The 22,069-nt window shown below is 38.6% G+C and overlaps 1 protein-coding gene across 3 annotated transcripts in view; it reads left to right on the top strand.

Moving 5' to 3' along the window:
• The window catches only part of CYTIP (cytohesin 1 interacting protein), an 80,379-nt gene that overhangs the window by 36,456 nt on the left and 21,854 nt on the right, over positions 1-22,069 (top strand). The window contains exon 1 of one of the 3 annotated variants that reach the window (XM_005906379.3): positions 15,649-15,898. The exons of the other annotated variants lie outside the window; for them this stretch is intronic. Coding sequence (XP_005906441.2) covers positions 15,722-15,898 — 177 coding nt within the window. The 5' untranslated portion in view covers positions 15,649-15,721. Of the gene's footprint in view, positions 1-15,648; positions 15,899-22,069 lie in introns of those variants that run through there. 3 annotated transcript variants of the gene reach the window in all.

Here is a 22,069-nt window from a genome sequence, read left to right as displayed (position 1 = left end):
TTACAAGTTATTACAAAAGAAAGGCAGGTGCACAGAATTTTTAATGGAACAAAGTATGATTTATCATAGAGAGATCCTTCAGACATGTTTCAAGTGCTCTGGGGAGGGGATGCTCATATCTGCTTGGGGATACCAGGCAAGGTTTCATGAAGGAGGTAGCATTTAAGGTGGGCCAGGGAGAATGGGTAGGATCTCCACAGATAGAGGTGAAGTAGGTAAATGTGGGCTTCCCTGGTGGCTCAGTGGTAAAGAAGCTGCCTGTGATGCAGGAGATATGGGTTCAATCCCTGGATCAGAAAGATCCCTGGATAAGGAACTGGCGACCCACTCCAGTATTCTTACCTGGGAAATCCCATGGACAGAGGAACCTGGCAGAAATAGTCCATGGGGCTGCAAGAGAGTCAGACATAACTCAGCAACTAAACCACCACCATACAATCACAAGTAAATCCAAGTGAACTACGTGTTGTGGACAAGATGACGTTTGAAAAACCATGCATATTCAGGGAACACAATAGCCCCAGATAGTTGCAGGGCAAACTACAAATAATAATAATAATAACAAGAAATATTTATTGAGCAAACACTATGTACTGGGTCCTACTATATTTTACTGGGTAATATGTAGAATGATTGATCCCATTTTAAAGCTGAGGACAGTGAGCCCAGGTCAGTTAATTTACCCAGGGGCCTAAGAGCTCAAGCTGAACCAGTTGGCAGTATTCCTTTCAGAAGTCGTATGCACATAAGTGCACACAAAAAAATATTCAGTAGTGAAAGAACGCGGGACTCAGGTTAGGGAAGGTTCTACAAATTATGTGATGGAGTCTGACGTTGACCCTGTAGCTGATGTGAAGGCAGTCTCTGCATTTGAAACACTTGGCCACCTGCCTTTTGGTGTGTGTGTAATAGAATCCATGTGTGCAGTGGTCTTCATTTTATTTATTTATTCATTTGGCTGTGCTGGGTCTTTGTTGCTGTGAGGAGGCTTTCTCTAGCTGCGGCGAGCAGGTGCTCCTCTAGTTATGGTGTGCGGCTTCTCATTGTGTGGCTTCTCCTGTGGCACAGCACGGGCTCCAGGGCACCTGGCCTTCAGTAGTTGTGACACAAAGGCTGAGTTTTGGCTCAAGGCATTAGAGTGCAGGCTCAGTAGTTGTGGTACACAGCTTAGTTGTCCCTTATCATGTGGGCTCTTCTTGGACCAGGGATTGAACCAGTGTTCCCTTGTAATTTGCATTGCAAGGCAGATTCTTAACCATTGGAACACCAGGGAGGCCCTATTAATAATTTTTAGGAATATGGCATCAGAGGAGTATAGGCTGTGTGCCAAATTCTAGCAGCCTCTAGGGAACTTTTAAAACCCTTACATTTTTATAGGACTTTGCATTATCAAAAAACCTTTTCCTTTTCCTATGTCATTTATTTGAATTCTTAGATCAATGTGGCATGTCTCCCTGCATTGAGTATATGGGGAAATGTACCCCTCACTGGCACTAACTTCGCCTAAACAAGCCCCAGGGCTGACAGATGGTAGAGCTAGAGAAGGAAACAAGATCTTCTGGAGCTTAAATCATTGCTACTGCCTTTTTCTCAAGCCTTTTTTTCCTTTCACTGGTTTTACATCAACAATGCCCTCATTACATTCAAAGGTGTAAATGGGTCTACATACAGTAACTGATGGGTTTTCTCAACACCAGAAATCAGTTCTCCTAAGGAGAAAATAGTATCTGTGCCCAACAAGAGAGAACAGACTGGTTTCTGGTTAACAGCAGCAGGCCAGACTGGTCAGGGGCTTGTTCAAGAGGCAGGAGCTTCTGTACTTTCCATTGGTGAGGAGGGAGCCGTCCTCGCTGCTCCCTCTTGAAACGGTGTCCGGACTTCATGGCAATTTCCCCAGACTTCTCTTTTGGGAACTGGGTCAGCTGTCCAACTATCTTACATTAAATCATTCATCTCACAACCTTTCTAATTTCCTCCTCCCCACCTGCAGCTTATTAGTGAAATAGCATGCTCACAGTGCTTGGCTGAAGTGTCCCTATTTCCAAATTCAGCACAATTCTTTGTCATATATTTGAATATTAAATTTCAACACTCGTTATTTCAAAGACCGTCCCCTGTGTTTTGAGTTAATATCCTGGCCAATGAGGTGCTGAACAATCACCTGTTCTTGAGATTGACAGCACATTGTGCTTTTAATAGTGTCATAATATCTCTAAATGTAAGGGAGAAGAATGTATGAGTTTTCTAGTTGCCATGACAAATTATCACAAATTTTAGTGCCTTCAAACAACAGAATTTTTCCCTCACAGTTGCAGAGGCTGCAAAAGCTGTCATAGGGCCAGGCGCCCTCTAGGACACTGGGTAGAGTCCTTCCTCACCTCTTCACAGCTCCTGGTGCAGGCCGTTGGTACAGCTGCTGCTTGCTTTACAACCACAAAGCTGACGATCCGAACTCTGCCTTTGTCATCACGCTGTGTTCTTCCTGAGTGTCTGTTTGGAACATGGCATTTTCCTCCTCTTACAAGGACTTATGCCAGTCATATTGAATTGTTGTTTAGTCCCTAAGTCCTGTCTGACTCTTTTGCGACCCCGTGGACTGTAGCCCACCAGGCTCCTCTGTCCATGGGATTTCCCAGGCAAGAATACTAGAGTGGGTTGCCATTTCCTACTCCAGGAGATCTTCCTGACCCAGAGATCGACGCTTTGTTTCCTGCTTTTTGATAGGGGGATTCTTTACCATTGAGCCACTTGGGAAGCACCATGTTTGATTGGGGATACCCTAAGACCTCATCTTAACTGTAAAGACCCTATTTCTAAAATGAATCATACAGATACCGAGAGTTAGAGGATTTCAACATATCTTTTGGAGAGATATAGTTTAACCCATAATGTAGTAACCAGTAATTGGTACTTTTCCTTTCATTATGGTTAATGATATACAGACATGGATTGTAAACTTCTCAAAGCTATGAGTTGAACTATAGTAGAGGAAATACTATTTTGTCCTTCTATGGTAAATTCATAGTGGTTGTTAGAACCACTATTTTAATTGCTTCACAATGAGACATTATTTTTTCTCTGTCTTTTCTACCAGATATGAACTCCATGAAGGTAAGGGTCATACCTCGTTCATCTTTATATCCAGACAATGCTAGCATAATTTGGGAAGGCAGTATTGCACAGCGGTAACCCTGTCATTGGAAATGGATGCTGTGAATTCTAATCCTGGCTGTGCTAGGTATTAGCTGTGTAATATTAGGCAGTGTGTTAGCCTCAGAATCTTCACCTGGAAAAGAATGAGAACTATATTACTATTCTCATTGTTTTATGAGATTAAACTCTTTAGCCCATTGCCTAGCTGTTACTATGACTATATTCTCAGTAAATATTTGTAGAATTGAGTTGAAGGAGATCGAGTGATCCAGTAATTGTTCTGCCATTAAATTACTCTGACACTGGCAAAACCTAAATTTTCTAGGCCTTATTTTTTTTAATCTGAAAATTAAGGGAGTTAGATGAGATGGCTCTAAGTTTCCTTCCAGTCTAGTATTCTGTAAATTAAGCTGATATCTTCTGATGACTCGTAGTTCTATGTATAGTTGATTCTGTTCTCTTCTAACAAACATGGATTTACCAAAGAAGGATGTATTATTATTGGTTTATCTTCCATACTTACTATTTTGTGCTGCATTTGTTTGGTTTTATTATTTTAACTAAATAAAGTTAAGAAATATTTACTGATGTCCATTGTTAATCAGGTTCTGTGCTAGGTTATGGACACATACAGATGATTACTATACTGTTCTTCCTTGTACTATATTTGAATCTCAAAGAAATTGAGATTTCCTATCTTTTTTTGAAATTGTAATTAGACAGTGATAGAAAATAAAGGATTCTGGTGTTCTAAAGCCACCTTATTTCTCTTTTGTACTTCCTTCTGGTGCACACACATCCCTCCCCCAACCCACCTTTCTAGACTCAAAACAAAAACTGAGAAGGTGTGGAGCACTTCCTTAAGTTGCTTCCTGCTGGCCCTTCTCTGCTGATTCTTACTATTGTCAAAGGCAAGTCTCCTACAGGTAGCAGGGCCAATCCAGGCAGCTCTGGGTAGTGAGGGGATTGTAGGAGTGTCTGCTTAGAGACTCCAAAGTGATAGATCTTCTTGGAGCCATTCCATTTGGACGTGGCCTGTTTAACACCTTTCTCCATTCAGTTGGGAATATTTAGGGCTTCTCTGCTGCTGCTGCTAAGTCACTTCAGTCGTGTCCAACTCTGTGTGACCCCATAGACGGCAGCCCACTAGGCTCCTCTGTCCCTGGGATTCTCCAGGCAAGAATACTGGAGTGGGTTGCCATTTCCCTCTCCAATGCCTGAAAGTGAAAAGTGAAAGTAAAGTTGCTTAGTCATGCCCAACTCTTAGCGACCCCATGGACTGCAGCCTACCAGGCTCCTCCATCCATGAGATCTTCCAGGCAAGAGTACTGGAGTGCGTTGCCATTGCCTTCTCTGTAGATAGTATTTGAGCTGAGATTTGAAGGTGTGTATACATGCACATATATATGGAGAGAGAGAGAGGAAACAAGACAAATGAAGGCTGGTGGGGGAACAGTGATTCGGGCAGAAGGAAGTGTGCGTGCGAAAGTCCTGAAGAGAAGCTGCATCTCTCAGAGGGTTAGAAGGAAGGCCAGTGTGACCAGAATATGGTTTGATATGACGTCATAGGATCTGCTGGAGCATATACAACCTCAAACTACGGGCTAAAACTTTTGGATTTTTACTCAAAAGCCAGGGGGAAGATTCATTTTGATATATGGAAAAACCAATACAATATTGTAAAGTTAAATAAAATAAAATTAAGAGGAAAAAAAAAAAAAAGCCAGGGGGAAATTATCTGCATGTCAAGTAAGTATTTTATTGTTTCAAGTATTACACAAAATTCCAGTCTCAGACAGGTTTATTGTTTCTAAGAAGTTACTTTCTAAAGCCCTGAAGTCCTTCCTGGTTCTATGAGGTGACTCTGTCCACACCTATTGAGCAAGTGAAGTAAAACTTGAACCCGAAGGGTGACACATGGTGTTAGTTAAGGGAAGAAGAAGCAACATCGCCACTTGTTTACCTTGAATTTTGATAAAAGATTTGGATTTTGAAATGGAACTGTGTGCATTAGTGGGGGAGGTGGAGATACTAAATGACTAATGAGAACTGAATTAGGCAATTGGTAACTGTCAACTTGAGAACGGTGGCTTGTGATAGGACCCACCAATGCTCTTTGCTCGCATAAAATGTAGAGGCCCATGATTGCATTACTTTCCTTTATGATTCTAGTTTATGAAAATTTTATCAGTCCTTTTTGAGGAGGAATTTTACTTGGTTGGAAGAAAATGATTAAGAAATATGAAAGAATTACCTAAAAATCCCATTAAGCAAAATAAAACCTTAGCCTATAAACAAATACCAAACCTTCAGTTAATAAAACAATAATTCTCATCACTAGCATAAACAATATGAGGACCTAGAAAATCATAAGATATCACTATCATCAATATGTGATTGGTTTTTAAAAAATTCTCTGTGAGTTATTAATATTTTAAAAGTTGACCAACTAAAATAAGAATGCATACTTGTTTTTTAAAAAAGGTGCAAACCATATATAGAATAAAAATTGAAAGTCTTCCTTCATAACCTTCCATATTCTTCCCTGGTGATTCATATGTTAAAGAATCTGCCTGAAATGCGGGAGACCTGGGTTTGATCTCTGGGTCAGGAAGATCCCCTGGAGAAGGGAATAGCAACCCACTCCAGTATTCTTGCCTGGAGGACTCCATGGAGAGAGGAGTCTTACAGTGCAGGGGGTTGCCAAGAGTTAGGTATGACTGAGTGGCTAACACTTTCATGTTAACTCTTCCCTCAACTCCTCCAGAGGTAACCACTGTTAACAGATTAGTATATGCAGATCTTCCTCTCCATGCAATGAGGTTATGCCCTAATAGACCTACTGTAAACTGAAAATATTGTTAGTTGATACATTTGATACATCTAATCTACCGAACAGCATAGCTGAGCCCAGCTGAATTTAAATGTTCTCAGAAAAATTTATTTACCTATAGTTGGGCAAAATCATTTAACATAAAGTCTATGTTATGTTGAATATTTCATGTAATTTGTTGAGTACTATACTGAAAGTGAGAAATAGAATGGTTGTAGATGTATTGATTGTTTATCCTCATGATGACATGGCTGACTGGGAGCCGTGGGGTGTTGCCTTGCCCAGCATCACAAGTATTATTTCCTATGTCACTAGCCTGAAAATCAAATTTCATAATTCAAAGTATCAGTCAGTTCAGTTGCTCAGTCATGTCTGACTATTTGTGACCCCATGGAATGCAGTACGTAAGGCCTCCCGGTCCATCACCAACTCCCAGAGATTACTCAAACTCATGTCCGTTGAGTCAGTGATGCCATCCAACCATCTCATCCTCTGTCATCCACTTCTCTGCCTACCTTCAATCTTCCCCAGCATCAGGGTCTTTTCAAATGAGTCAGTTCTTCACATTCTTCACAAAATCAGATGACCAAAGTATTGGGGTTTCAGCTTCAGTATCAGTCCTTCCAAAGAATATTCAGGACTGATTTCCTTTAGGATTGGCTGATTGGATCTCCTCGTGGTCCAAAGGGCTCTCAAGAGTCTTGGTTTCTTTTGAATGCCACTTTCACATCAATGTAAAGTTGAAAAATTCTAAGTCAGACCATTTTAAGTGGGGGACAATCCAGATTGTGTAATCTTTTTTATGTTTATACATGTTATTGTATGTGGCTCAGTGTTAAAAGAATCTGCCTGCAATGCAGGAGACACAGGAGAAGAGGGTGAGATCCCTGGGTTGGAAAGATCCCCTGGAGGAGGAAATGGCAATCTACTTCAGTATTCTTGCAAGGAGGATCCCATGGACAGAGGAGCCTGACAGGCTACAGTCCATGGGGTAGCAAAGAGTTGGACATGACTGAGTGACTGAGTACATATAGATACGTGATCTTTCTTTAAGAAAAAAGAATAAATGGGATCATATTGTGCCCATGGTTCTCCTTTCCCCCTACTTTTGTCTTAAAAATGATTTTACACATAATTGTCTATACTTTTCAATGAGTGCCTAGTATTCCACTGAATTAAATTATCATAAGTTATTAGCTATTTCTCAATTGATATTCATTAAAACATCAATTTTTCACAATTACAAACAACGTCACAAGAAACATACTTGTTTTCTGCACATGTAAGAGTACTTTTGTAGAATAAATTCTTAAAAGTAGAATTGTTGGAACGCATTTAAAAATTTTGACACTGTTTAATTGCGTGCCTGCAGTTGAATTGTGTGTCTGCCTGCTAAGTCAACACAATGCTGTTGAATTGTGTGCCGGCGTGCTTCAGTAGTATTTGACTCTTTGAGACCCTGTGGACCGAAGGCCTCCAGGCTCCTCTGTCCATGGGATTATCCAGGCAAGATTACTGGAGAGGGTTGCCATGCCCTCCTCCATGGGATCTTACCAACCCAGGGATTGAACCTGGTCTCCTGCCTTGGCAGGCAGGTTCTTTGATACTAGTGTCGTTTGGGAAACGCACTGTCAAATTGCTCCACTAATAAAATTTTATTGATTTATATTCCTACAAAGTTCTAAGAGCCCATTTGATTGTAACTTCACCAGTACTGGATACCACCAGTTTTAACTTTTTGTTCAGTTTTTGGTGGGCAACAGTTAGTCTCTAACTGTTTTTTCAAGTTTTACTTTCCTGATTACTTGTATGTTTGAACATCCTTTAATAAGTATATTATTGATTTGAGCTTTCTTTGTAAGTTATCTCTTCAGAGTCTTTACTCATTTATAAATACTTTTCTTCAAAGAATAATTTAAATATTCCTTATGTATTATGGCCTTTAACCAATTATGTATAACAAATAATTTCTTGTTGTCATTTAGCATTAGCCTAGGTATATTATAGCTTCCACTGAATAGAAGTTTTTAACATTTATGTTACTAATGCTCTCTGAACTTTCTAATCTACTCTTACTGAAATACTCTATATTTTTCTGTTATTACTTTGAATATTTTAAGTTATTTTTAGGGACTTTCTTGGGTGTCCAGTGGTTAAGAGTTAGCCTTCCAATGCAGAGGGAGTCGATCCCTGATTGGGGAGCTAAGATCCCACATGCCTTATGGCCAAAAACATAAAGCAGAAGCAATATTGTAACAAATTCAGTAAAGACTTTAAAAAATATCTACATCAAAAAATTATTTTTACATTTAGCTCCTTAAGTCATCTGGAATTATTTTTATAACTTAATAAAAGACTATAACTTAATTGTTTCCATACAGGTACCAATCCCATTTATTGGAAGGGCTATTCTTTTCCTAACGAATTCAAGTAGGTTAATGATATAATACATCTATGAATATGCATGGATATGTTTTGGGATTTTCTATTTATTGACAATATTTGATTTTTCAGTATTCTTTTCATTTACCTATCCTATCTGACCACACAATCCTCTTTTAACGTTTTCTATACCCAAAATATCAATAACCTCAGATATGCAGATGACACCACCCTTATGGGAGAAAGTGAAGAGGCACTAAAAAGCCTCTTGATGAAAGTGAAAGAGGAGAGTAAAAAAAAGTTAGCTTAAAGCCCAACATTCAGAAAACTAAGATCATGGCATCTGGTCCCATCACTTCATGGCAAATCGATGGGGAAACAGTGGCTGACTTTATTTTTCTGGGCTCCAAAATCACTGCAGATGGTGACTGCAGCCATGACATTAAAAGACGCTTACTCCTTGGAAGGAAAGTTATGACCAACCTAGACAGCATATTCAAAAGCAGAGACATTACTTTGTCAACAAAGTTCTGTCTAGTCAAGGCTATGGTTTTTCCAGTGGTCATGTATGGATGTGAGAGTTGGACTGTGAAGAAAGCTGAGCACAGAAGAATTGATGCTTTTGAACTGTGGTGCTGGAGAAGACTCTTGAGAGTCCCTTGGACTGCAAGAAGATCCAACCAGTCCATTCTAAAGGAGGTCAGTCTTGGGTGTTCATTGGAAGGGTTGATGGTGAAGCTGAAACTCCAATACTCTGGCCACCTCATGCGAAGAGTTGAGTCACTGGAAAAAGACTCTGATGCTGGGAGGGATTGGGGGCAGGAGGAGAAGGGGACGACAGAGGATGAGATGGTTGTATGGCATCACCGACTCGATGGACATGAGTTTGAGTGAACTCTGGGAGTTGGTGATGGACAGGGAAGCCTGGCACGCTGCGATTCATGGGGTCGCAGAGTCGGACGCAACCGTGCGACTGAACTGAACTGAACTGATACCCGAGTAGGGTACTTTTCTCAATGTTCACCTTACCTCTATCCCCTATCATTATTTTCAAATTCTTCTTAGTCTTGTGCACTTTCTCTTTCAGATGGGTGTAAGAATATGTGTCAAATTTTATAAACTAGCAAGCTAACAAAACCTATGTAGATTTTGAATTCAGTATATTGAGTATTTTAGAAAATTTGAAGATAATAGACATCTTTACAAGAAGGACTTTCTCATACGGGAACATGGTATTTTTTTCCCTTGCTCTGGACTTGATAATGTTTTTCATAAAATATTAAAAATGCTTGCTAAGTTCATTCCTGTTTTATGAAATTTTGGCTATTTTGTTAGTGTTCCTTTCCTCTGTTATTACAAGTTCATATCATCCCCTGCTGCTATATGAGAAATTTATTTCTCTTTATATACCCTTTGAATCTTACATTTAGGAAAATTATCTTACTAAGTCTGTTCTTCAGTGGATTGTCTTGGATATTCTAGTTATGCAGCCATGTCACAAGCAAATCTTATGGTTTAGTTTCTTTCTTTACAAATTCTATACCTCCTATTTGTGATATGAAGTACAGCAGTGATCATTGGTGAGGGTTATTGTCATCTCTTCTTTTCTTCTCACTGTATTAGAAATAATTTCAACACTTTGGTGGGTGTTCCTGACAGATACTTTTCATTATGTTAAGAAAGTTTTCCTTCTATTCCTAACTTACTTAGGACGTTTCAAAGCAAAGAAATCATACCAGTCTTGGTGTCTATTGCACTGAATTTTTTCTTTCATCTGGAGATTTAGTGATTTATGTTAATATTTTGTATCCTAATGTTGAAGTATCTTTATATTCCTGGGATAATCCTACTGTGTTGAGAAGTATTATTTTTAATACAGTATTTGGCTCAATTTGATGTTTTTATTAGGACATTTGTATCAGAATTAATAAGTGAGATTAGCTTAATTTTCTCTCTCCTTTCTTTTCCTCCTTCCTTCATTTATGCCTTCTATGTATAGTTTGTGTACGCATGCTAAGTCTCTTCAGTCGTGTCTGACTCTGTGATCCTATGAACTATAGCTGGCCAGTCTCCTCTGTCCATGGGATTCTCAGGCAGGATCAGATGAATTAGCTTTAGAGAATGCATCTTGTTTTATGCTCTTGGACAATTAATATAAGATTTGTATTTATCTTGAAAATTTAGTATAGCACTGGTAAAATAAACTGGATCTCATCTTAAGACTTTTGACTAGTTTGAATACTGTAAAAAATTCTGTCCACATCTTTCAGATCACTGTTTATAGAAAATTATAGAACTTTGGAATATGGGTTAATAGCACAAAATCTTCTGCCAGTTTAGTTTTTCGTCTTTGATGCTTTAGAACAATGTTGTTGAATTAATTTTGTTAAATATCTTCTCCTCTACCCTTTTATTTCTATTAACAAACATTTACTGAACACCTACATATAGGTGTTCATATAGAACATGAGGTTAGAGGAAATTAGACAGTGTAGAAACAGACTTGTGTACAATTAGCTTTATCAGTTCAGTTCAGTTCAGTCGCTCAGTTGTGTCTGACTCTGTGACCCCATGAACTGCAGCACACCAGGCCTCCCTGTCCATCACCAACTCTCGGAGTTCACTCAAACCCATGTCCTTTGAGTCGGTGATGCCATCCAGCCATCTCATCCTCTGTCATCCCCTTCTCCTCCTGCCCTCAATCTTTCCCAGCATCAGGGTCTTTTCCAATGAGTCAGCTCTTCGCATGAGGTGGCCAAAGTATTGGAGTTTCAGCTTCAGCATCAACTCTTCCAATGAACACCCAGGACTGACCTCCTTTAGAATGGACTGGTTGGATCTCCTTGCAGTCCAAGGGACTCTCAAGAGTCTTCTCCAACACCACAGTTCAAAAGCATCAGTTCTTCTGTGCTCAGCTTTCTTTATAGTCCAACTCTTACATCCATACATGACCACTGGAAAAACCATAGCATTGACTAGATGGACCTTTGTTGACAAAGTAATGTCTCTGCTTTTGAATATGCTATCTAGGTTGCTCATTACTTTCCTTTCCAGAAGTACGCATCTTTTAATTTCATGGCTGCAATCACCATCTGCAGTGATTTTGGAGCCCAGAAAAATAAAGTCAGCATTGACTTTATAAACTGTTTCCACTGTTTCCCCATTGATTTGCCTTGAAGGGATGGGACCGGATGCCATGATCGTAGTTTTCTGAATGTTGAGCTTTAAGCCAACTTTTTTACTCTCCTCTTTCACTTTCATGAAGAAGCTCTTTAGTTCTTCTTCACTTTCTTCCATAAGGGTGGTGTCATCTGCATATCTGAGGTTATTGATATTTCTCCCAGCAATCTTGATTCCAGGTTGTGCTTCCTCCAGCCCAGCATTTCTCATGATGTACTCCGCATATAAGTTAAATTACCTTTATAATCTAACTGTAAAATGTTAAGTCTTAAAAGAATGATCTGAAAAAAGTGATATGAGAATGTTAGATATAAAACATGAGGTGGTTAGAGGAAATTAGTGTAGAAACAGACTCGTGTACAATTAGCTTTATAATCTAACTGTAAAATATTAAATCTTAAAAGAATGATCTGAAAAAGTGATATGAAAATGAAGGCAGTCACCGTGTCTTGCCTTCTGTCGGCAGCACACAGTGTCACTCCAGGACCTTGCTTCAGAGGTGTAAGACCTGCCATCCATAAACTACTGATGTATCTTAAAAAGTATATGACATTTCAGAGATGAAGTTAGATAAGAACTTGGAATCTTTTATTTGTTTTATAGACAATGAGGTACTCCTGAATTTTTCTGAGTAGGTAGATAACTTGATCTGGTTTCATTTTATTTTGAAATAAAGGCGATGATGAAGGGGAAGATGGTTTCAGGGTATTATAATTATCTTAGTGGCAATTTTATAGAAAATGAAGTAAATAGTAGAAAATCTTTGTAAATCAAGATTTGAAGGTTGAAATCACATTTGTATGGAAACATTAGTTTTCCCCCACATTTATCACAAAGGATGCTTTTGATCAGGGTAGTTATTAAAATAAAAAATTTCTAACTGTGGTGCTGGAGAAGACTTTTGAGAGTCCCTTGGACAGCAAGGAGATCAAACCAGTCAATCTTAATGGAAATCAATCCTGAATATTTACTGGAAGGATTGATGCTGAAGCTGAAACTCCAATACTTTGGCCATCTGATATGAAGAGCCTACTCATTGGAAGAGACCCTGATACTGGGAAAGATTGAGGGCTGGAGGATAAGAGGGCAACAGAAGATGAGATAGTTGGATGGCATCATTGACTCCGTAGACATGAGTTTGAGCAAACTCAGGGAGATTGTGAAGGACAGGGAAGCCTGACATGCAGCAGTCCATGGGGTCACAAAGAATTCGACACAACTGAGAGACTGAAAAATGAAGTTATTAAAATATTTATTAATTAGTGTGATACATGTCCTGATAATCAGAACAGGGAACTGATCTATTTTGATCAAAATAGACAAAGTCATAAACATGTGAAAGGTTGTTGCTGAATCACGAAAAGACACCAGGATTCTTGGCCCCCGGAGGAGATGAATTCAATCCGGGGCCAGAGACGAGGCTTGATCGCTCAGAGCTTTTGTGTAATAAAGTTTTATTAAAGTATAAAGGAGATAGAGAAAGCTTCTGACATAGGCATCAGAAGAGGGCAGAAGGTACCCCTCTGCTAGTCTTCAGCTGGATGTTATATAGTCACTAGCAGTCTGTTAATGAAAGAAAGGAATGTCTTAAAATTCAGAATGGCACCAGGCCCCTCACCCATAAGATGCATTTTGGGATAATCTTGGCACCAAATGGTTTATCCTGGGCCATAAAATGATTAACTTGAATCTTGAAGAAGGGCAGACCACCATACAAATAGTTTCATTTACATAGATTAGGGGAACAATATCTGAGTATAACATACTGGTTTGTCAAGTAGGTTCTGAGCCAAGAGGCGGAACCGACTTGAAGACAGAGTCTGGGGGTAAACGCATAGTACATTAGCATAGCTTAAGACAGACATTTCCATAAGAGAAATGCATTGGTTAACTTCAGGTGAAACCAGGTGTCATTACGGCAACACAGTATTTTAAGAGAAACCTCCTTTTAAATTTGTATAGAGAAGGAAAAAAATATTGCTAGTTTGTTTCCTCCTGCCGCTTAAGAGAGATAAAAATGTCTGACACTTGCAGTCTTACTTCCTCCATTTGGAGACCCCTGGCCTTCCTGCCTGTTACCCTCTCACATGTAATTAACAAGGGTGACCATACTGGTATGTACTGGCTGAATGTCAAATTTGCCCTTGACTCTGATTTTACAGCCATGGATCTCATGATCTAAAATATTCTACTAGTTAAACACATTTCATAAATCTAGTAAAATTTTTATTTTCCAATTTCTGAATTTAATATATTTCTCTAGAATCTATTCTTTCAATAGATTTCTATAGTTTATACTAGCTTAAGATTAGTATCATACAACTTGATTCAATTTTAACATCTGTCTGTAAAACCTGATTGTTGGTTGGCTTAGTGTCCTTATATCAGACAAACATGTCATTTATATTTGGTATCTTGAAATATTAAAATATTTACCTAATTTTATAAAATTCCCAGAAGACGGGTAGACTGCTGTCCTCAAGTAATAGTGTTAATTTACTTCATGTACCTTATAGTAACCTGGAGATACTTTAAAACTCAATCTCTCTCTCTTCTCTCTCTCTCTGTCTCTCTCACACACACACACCCCATAAATGTCTTTATAACTGACCATATTCATTAGTTGCCAAAGTCTCTACCACTCCCTTTTGTATTACACATTTATATTATTTTATCCAACTGAACCTTGAAGGCATATGTGTTTGTCATCCCTGATTTAGATCTTTATAGGGCTTCCCTGGTGGCTCAGACCGTAAAGAATCGCCTGCAGTGTGGGAGACTTGGGTTCGATTCCTGGATTAGGAAGCTCCCCTGGAGAAGGGAATGGCTACCCACTCCAGTATTCTGACTTGGAAAATCCCCATGGACAGAAGAGCCTGGCAGGCTATACAGTCCATAGGGAAGCAAAGAGTCAGACATGACTGAATGACTTTCCTTCATTCATTCAGGTCTTTGGAGACATCATTTTGTTCATGTCATTATCTAGTTCCAATCGTAATGAGTCATGCTGTGATAGGGTTTTAAAAATTTCTGAGGTGACTCCATCTCTTCAGCACCATTAACTCTGAAGATTTTATGATTTACATTTGGCAGATTTTGCTTGAGCTGAATTTGCTTTGACTTCCATTTTAAAGACTTTTGACTCTTTAATATTCTACTATTGAACTTCCCAATGATTTTGAAAATGACAATTCACTTTTTATACTATACAAAACTTCTCATTTTGATTTTATTTTGAATCTTTCTTCTATTTATGTCTCCTGCTCCTCCTCTGAAACTAATTTCCTTAAAACTGCATTTCTCCAACTTCCACCAATAAAAGCATCAGTGAAAGAGAGTAATTCACGTTGTTGCCCTTGGTGCATATGCATTGGCAGGGACCAAATGGAAATGTTCTTGTGCGTGTTTGGTTTGCCTGTTACTTTTATGCCCTCTCCATTCCCTTGGACCACTTGCTGATGTTGTAACTAAGTCTAGTCTAAGACATGGCCAACTTTGTGCTCTAAATGTGCTTCCCCTCCCATTGCTTTTTGTAGACATGATGGATAATTTTAGTGAGGATGAACTAGTGGAAGTACAACCAGAGGAATGCTGACTGGTCACAGCCCAAGTGGCAGATATAATGTTTTTTCATGAACATTAATGAGCTAAGATGTACTTTGGCGAAAGTACATTACAAGGACTTCGTGAGAGGACATTGTGACTGGACCCTGTAGGTCTTGCTTATACCCATGAGGAATCAGTATCCGCACATCCTGACCTTTACACTACACTGGACCATGTTAAGTAGGAGAGTGGATGTCAAACTAATGGTAGAATTTGGGGAAATTTTTTTTTTCTTTTACAAAAAAGGTAGACGGTGTTTTGAACACAACTTGCCATAGAACGTGAAAGCGTAAGAGTTCTGGCTGTTTGGAGAGAAAAAAAATATAAATCTATTTATTTTAATGCTAAAAACTAGCCTTCTCTCAGGGGCCTAAAGAAAAAAACACTGAGAAATGGGAGTGAACTGCAAAATAGTGTTTGTGTAACAAGTAACCTCAAACCACAGAAGTCACATGGGCTCTTTCTGCTTTGCTACTTTTGATTACTTGTCAGAGGGTTATACTTTTAGCTTCCCCCACCCTGCAAGGCCACTCAACCATGTGCTAGCTGGAGTTATCTTTACTCACAATGTCTTTACAAAAGCTCAGGAAACAGAACAGCAATGGCAATTTCATGGAGTACTGCGCTGGTCCAGGGCATAGCTCTTACTCCACACTCACAGGCAGTTTTACCGTGGATGATGATAATAGAAGGCTTCAAATGCTGGCAGATACTGTGGCTACTTTGCCTCGGGGAAGAAAGCAGGTATGAGTGCTATTTTTTACCTTTTACAGTGTTCTTGTTCTCTTGAGAGCAGAGTGATATGTTTGTCTGACTGCATGTTAAAAATGTTATTTCAGATCCTTTGAAATTAGTGGCTCAGAGTATGGGTAAAGAGAGAGGCAAGGAGCCCAGAGAACTCACACTCTAGTCATTAAGTCTTAAGATTTAAGACCATAAGAAAACATTTTTAAGCAAAACCTGAAAGAAGATTATTTTCTCACTACAAGAGGTATTCTGATGAATTAAAAATCATTAAGCATATCAACTTGAAGATGGTGTGTATTGCAGGCACAACCAGTTTGAGAATTATTGTTCCTTTTTCTTGTATGTCTCCCATTGAGTCCTTCCCTCCCAGACTCTCTCCCAGTCTCTAATAGTCATGTCAATTCATAATCCAAGGCGAATACATTATTTTTTAGTGTAAGTTTTGTTGACAAAATTATCTTTAGTTCTGAGCACTGGCATGTACCTCACACTATTGGGAATTAAGACTTTTATTGGATAAATGAGTGCAAGATCTGCCACTTAGTAGCTGTGGAACCTTGAGTAAGTCATTTTCTTCTCTAAGATTCAGTTTGCTTTTTTTCTGAAATGAAGATAGTAATAGAACCATCCTGCGGAGCTCTTCTGTGGTGTAAGTGAAGAAATGCACAGTGTTTAACAGAATGACTGATATGTAGTATGTGCTAAATAACTCAGTAATTATGTTATTATTTTAATTGTGATTGCAAAGTATTTCCCTAGAGAGGAAAACTCATTTGGGAAAATCCATGTCCAACTGGATTTATTGCAAGTTTTTTTCAATTTCCAACTTGTAAAAAAGAATTAAACCAAAAAATCTCTTTAGATTTTGGTTAGTTAGCTTGCTATAATGCTCCACGTACACATCTGAATACAAAAATATTTAGAATTTTTTTAAAGCATGAAGTTTTCCCTTAAATCTTGCATGCACATTGTATGTTCCTCTTAAGCCTTCTAATTTCAGGATTACAGAGTTATAGCATAGTGGAAGAGTCATGGTCTTTTTTCAGGGATGCACGTAGCTGATTCTTCGGTATGTTTCAAAAGAGATAAGGGAATAATTTGTTCTGGTTTGGATGATTGATCTTTTTCAATTCCAAAGTGCCTTTATGACATTAAGTTTAATAAAAAACATTCCTATCGAGTCACTGTCTGAAAATAAAGCCCCTGTGGGAAGTACCAAAACCTTTATTCACTTTTCAGGTGTATAGCAGTGTTGGGTGTATAAAGATGAGAAGGAAAATTTCCTGGCCTTATAGGGTTTACGATTGAGTAGACAGAACAAGTAGGTGTTATACAATACAAAGTAACATACATGCTCTAACCCAAGTACATGTCTGAATACAACCTTCAAGGATAGATATACTGGATATTGATGGGTATTCCAGAGCAAAGGAATAATTAAAATGCTGAGGTACAGATCTTGGGGCCCTTAGGGCAGTTTAAGTAACAGTACATCACTGTGTTAGGTGGACCCGATAAGTGTCTGTGTGGGAGAGGAGGGGAGACTTCAGAGCTGGGCTGCTTTTCATAAGACTTGGACACTTACCCCGAGGAAGTAGTAATCTGACCAGCACACAGGGAACCAACTGAGCATGACTGAATACAAGGTTTTCAGTCTAAGGTTCAGTCCAGAACCTTACTGTGGAAACTTGCTTGTCGGTAAGTGGGTAGAGACTAGTGGTGCGGGAGCAATTTTTGCAGTAGTTGGAGAAAGAGGAACTGAAGGAATGGAGAAGAGACACAAAGACTTGGCTGTGAAAAGCAGTGAAGAAGAGGGAGCCACATTTGGTTTTAAGTCTGAGTAAAGAAAGCATGAACTGCAAAGAAGCAATCAGGGAGGTTATGGGAGAAGATGAGAACGATTTAGGTATATGAGATACAGATGTGGTGTGTGTGTGTGTGTAATCTGTATATCTATGTACACATACACACACACTTCCTCACCAATTATTTTATTTATATGTTCACATCTTTTGTAGGTCCTTTCTTCTCCCTTTCCTCTTATTCTTTCCTGTGGTGAGACTCCTCCTATTTAGATGGCTTTTTGTTACCATTGTGAAATTTACTTAAGGAAAATAAAAAGCAAAACAAAGCATTTGTATATGATATATTTAATTCTGTACAATTATCATCAATGAGACTTGATGCAAGTTTATTCCAACCGTTTAGAATTTTCCAAATGGATGTTCATTTCCTTTAACTGGTCTTTAGAGAATAACTCTTCATTTGGCACTGACTGCATTGCAGGCAACGAGATCCCTGTGAAGCAATCCCACAGCAGGTGTTTTCTACCCACTGTTATTTTCAACCCTTTCAGTGCTGACGTCAACAATTCATACTTCTTGTTATCGTTGGCTCTGGTTTCTGCAAAGCTGTATCTGGTTAGCCTGTAGTTTCAGATTAATCTTCAGAATCATTGGGGTGTTTGCACTCAACATTATTTAAAAATAGATTTCTCTGTGTTTATATTATCTCAATACCTGTATTTGTAGGAGGTGACATACTCCCAGTGCGGTCTCCTACTTTTGAACACAGTTTTAGGGAAAAAAAATCCCTGCAATGGAAAATGCTGTAGGAAGGAGATGGTATGAAGTAAGGTTATCTTGATGAATGTTGTGATACTAAGAGAGTAGCCATAGGCCTTACACCCATTTCCTCAAGGGCAGTAGGTCACCCTTGGAAAGCAGTTTTCACTGAATGCTATAGAGAAAAACTGACAAACAGAGGGGAAGACTGAATCTGCATTCGTGGAACCACAAACTGCTTCTCTTTGTTTGCTTTTCTTTGGTTATCAAATTATTACTAAATGGACAACTTCTGGAAGGGTGATTTCAGTTATAAGTCAGATATAGAATATTGTGCTGACTTTGTATGTATTTTTGAGATGGGTTCTGCCCTTCAGGAGCTTTTATTTTATTTCTGGCCACACACTCATCTGTCACCAAAATTCCTAAGTGTTCTTGATGACAACAAGATATTTTGATCATTTAATGAATACTTTTAGTAGAAAACTGTTAACTTCATTACAAAAGAATTTGATAAGTATTCTCTAATCCATATTGTAGTGCGCTTAGAGAATATATCCAAAAATTTTTCTTGAAAGAGATTCATGAGCCCACAATAAGATTTTCTTGAGAAGCTGCAAAGTTGTACAGTATTTACATTCCTCAAGAGCACTTACAGTTAAGAAATTGAGTTCAGCTCCATTATTTTGTTAGTCTTAAAATATTTCTGCAGAGCCATGTTATTCTAAGCTTCCTGACTCGAAAAGGGGAAAAACCTGTATTCATGGAAGAATTGGGAGAATGAGGTAGGGTACTGGAAAGGGAGCAGAACACATAATTTGTGGACTTTTGAAACAAACAACAAAAATATCTCATCTGTGAATAGGTATCTGCCCCTTCCCCCACTCATGACACTTTCAGGAAATGAGTGCACAGTGGGGAGAGGAAGTAGCAGGCTGTTACTTAGCAGCAGAAGTATTTACAGTATGAAACTACAAGCTCCTCTACAGGGCTGAATATCTGGCTCTGCTACCGAGTATTCCTATTTTTTGCAAACTGACTGTTCAAATATTTGGTATTTGTTTCCCACTAAAGAGGGACATTGTGAATCATCTCATAGCAGCAAAAACTACGTTACATTTTTTGGTAAGCTTTTAAATCACCTGACTAAAAACCCAAGAGTTGGGATCCTCAGCCCAAACCCCAGGCATCTTTATATTAGAAGCTGAAAAAAAGTGAAAGCGTTAGTTGCTCAGTCATGTCCGACTATTTGTGACCCCATGGACTGTAGCCCACCAGGCTCCTCTGTCCATGAAATTCTCCAGGCAAGAATACTGGAGTGGGTAGCCATTCCCTTCTCCAGAGGATCTTCCCACCCCAGGGATCAGAAGCTAGCAAGGGGTTAAGGAGCTTTGTCCTCTCAGGAGACATAATTGAATGTGTAGTTTGCAGCCCTGCCAAATTGCTAAACCTAGATTTCTCATATTAGATAATGTGTAATAAAAGACAGCTGTTGCCAGCATATGCTGTTTGTTACATACCAGTTCCTCATTCAAGAGTTTTGATGTCATCCCTCCAGCCCCGAGAAAAGACTCCGGTTGGGAGGGCAGTCTAGGGAGCAGAGACTCCACTGGTCAGATTCTAAAAGAAGGCTGCTCACTCCAGGGAGAGGGCTGCAGACAAAACTTGTTCTAAAATGTAAAATCTTTGATAAGACTTCAGACATACTTCTTTTCACTTAGACAGATAGTTTGGTTGAACCCTAAGAACATTCTTTTGGTTGAACCCTAAGAACATTCCACATTGCCTGAGTCTGAGAGTTCAGATCAAAAACAAGTAGGTACTGTGTCTGGATGTGGCATGTGTCAGAGAATTTGATGGTTTTAATTTAAATGTTAGGTGCCTATGACAGGCTCATTGCTGATCCAGAGTGGAAACTAATTTATAATTTGATTTAGTTTGAGTTTTTTCTTTTTCTCACTGAACCCAAGTCAGTCCACAAGAACTGAGTTTCTGCTCTGCATCTTATGCTGTGCTAGATAGAAATTTCCATTTTAATCTAATTAGCTAGAGTAGAAAGGTTAGCCCAAGAGAGGTGGGGAAATTTCCTTTTCTACAGAGGTCTTGGATTTGTCTTGTGGACTTAATTTTGTATTTGAATCTATCTAGAATGATTTTTTTGATTTAGAAGGCAGGTTAATGGAGGGTGAGATGAAATCTTGAGATTCTCATCAATGCTATGATTATTTGCTTAGCAAAGGTGTATTTAAAATTGATGAGGAAAAAGTCTCAAAACTTTAAGAATTCATTAATTCCTGCTAAGTGAATGAAAATGAACTATTCATTCATTTAGCAGTTGTGTATTTAATGTTAAGTGCCTATGACAGGCTCATTGCTGATCCAGAGTGGGAACTAATTCATAATTTGATTTAGTCTGACTTTTTTCTTTGTTTCACTGATGACCCAAGTCAGTCCGCAAGAGCTGAGTATCTGCTCTGCATATCATATTATTCTAGGCAGATATTTCCATTTTAATCAGGTCAATTAGCTAGAGTTTGACTTTGTTTTCTATTAGTTCTTTTGCTATGGTTCTTGCTGTTTTAGAATTAAGGTGGTTTTTTTTTTTTTTTTAATCCTTGTTTGTTTTCTTCCATTTTAAATTTTATTTTATATTTTTAAAAGTCTACCCTTGAGCTTTTCCTATGAATATTTAATTTAATGGACAGAGTTGAAGACTCTTTTATAAAACTTTGCATCTCCCACTACCACTTACTTGATTGTATTGTTATCTAGTGGTTTACTTCTGTTTTTCTGTTTAGCTGTTTATATGGTTGCATTCTATTCCAAACCCTGTGCTAGGTGTTGGGGTAGAAATAAAATGAATACATCCCCTAAAAGGCCCAAAGGCTACAGGTAATTCTGAACAGAAGTGAGGTATTTAATCCCATCTGCCCTTCATATAAGTATACATATATGCTTCCACATATATAAATATGAGACATAATCTGATGAGTATTGATAGCAAGAATAATATTTTTAAATATAAACACATTATGATTTACAGATAGCATGATATGACCTACCTAAGTACTTTACATCTGAAATAAGGATAAAAGCCAAGCAAATGGAGATAATGAAAATAAATTAAGAAAATATGAGTACAGTATAGTTGAGAGGTTGAGAATGCTTGGGCATATCAAGTTTATTGTTCTCTTCCACAAGAAGGCAGCCCACTGCATAGCTGAATGGTCCCCACCCTTGTTAATGGTACTTATCAGGACAAAATCAGGCTGAAACAAACCATACAAACTGTAATAGGCCTTCCACAGTTAGTCCTTATAAATTAAAAATAGATTGTTGTTCACTCGCTGTCGTGTCTGATTCTTTGTAACCCCATGGATGCAGCATGCCAGGCTTCCTGTCCTTCACTGTCTCCTGGAGTTTGCTCTGATTCATGTCCATTGAATCAGTGTTGCTATATAACCGTATCATCCTCTGCTGCCCTCTTTTCCTTTTGCCTTCAATCTTTCCCACCACTAGGGTTGTTTTTTTTAAGCAAATATAGAGAAATGTTCCCCCCCCCCCCCCCGGTTCTGAGCCTTCTCTTGCTGTAGTCTTCAAGATG

This window comes from Bos mutus, chromosome 2 (assembly GCF_027580195.1).
Source record: "Bos mutus isolate GX-2022 chromosome 2, NWIPB_WYAK_1.1, whole genome shotgun sequence".
In the NCBI taxonomy this organism is placed as follows: domain Eukaryota; kingdom Metazoa; phylum Chordata; class Mammalia; order Artiodactyla; family Bovidae; genus Bos; species Bos mutus.
This window is presented reverse-complemented; position numbering and strand designations above follow the sequence as displayed.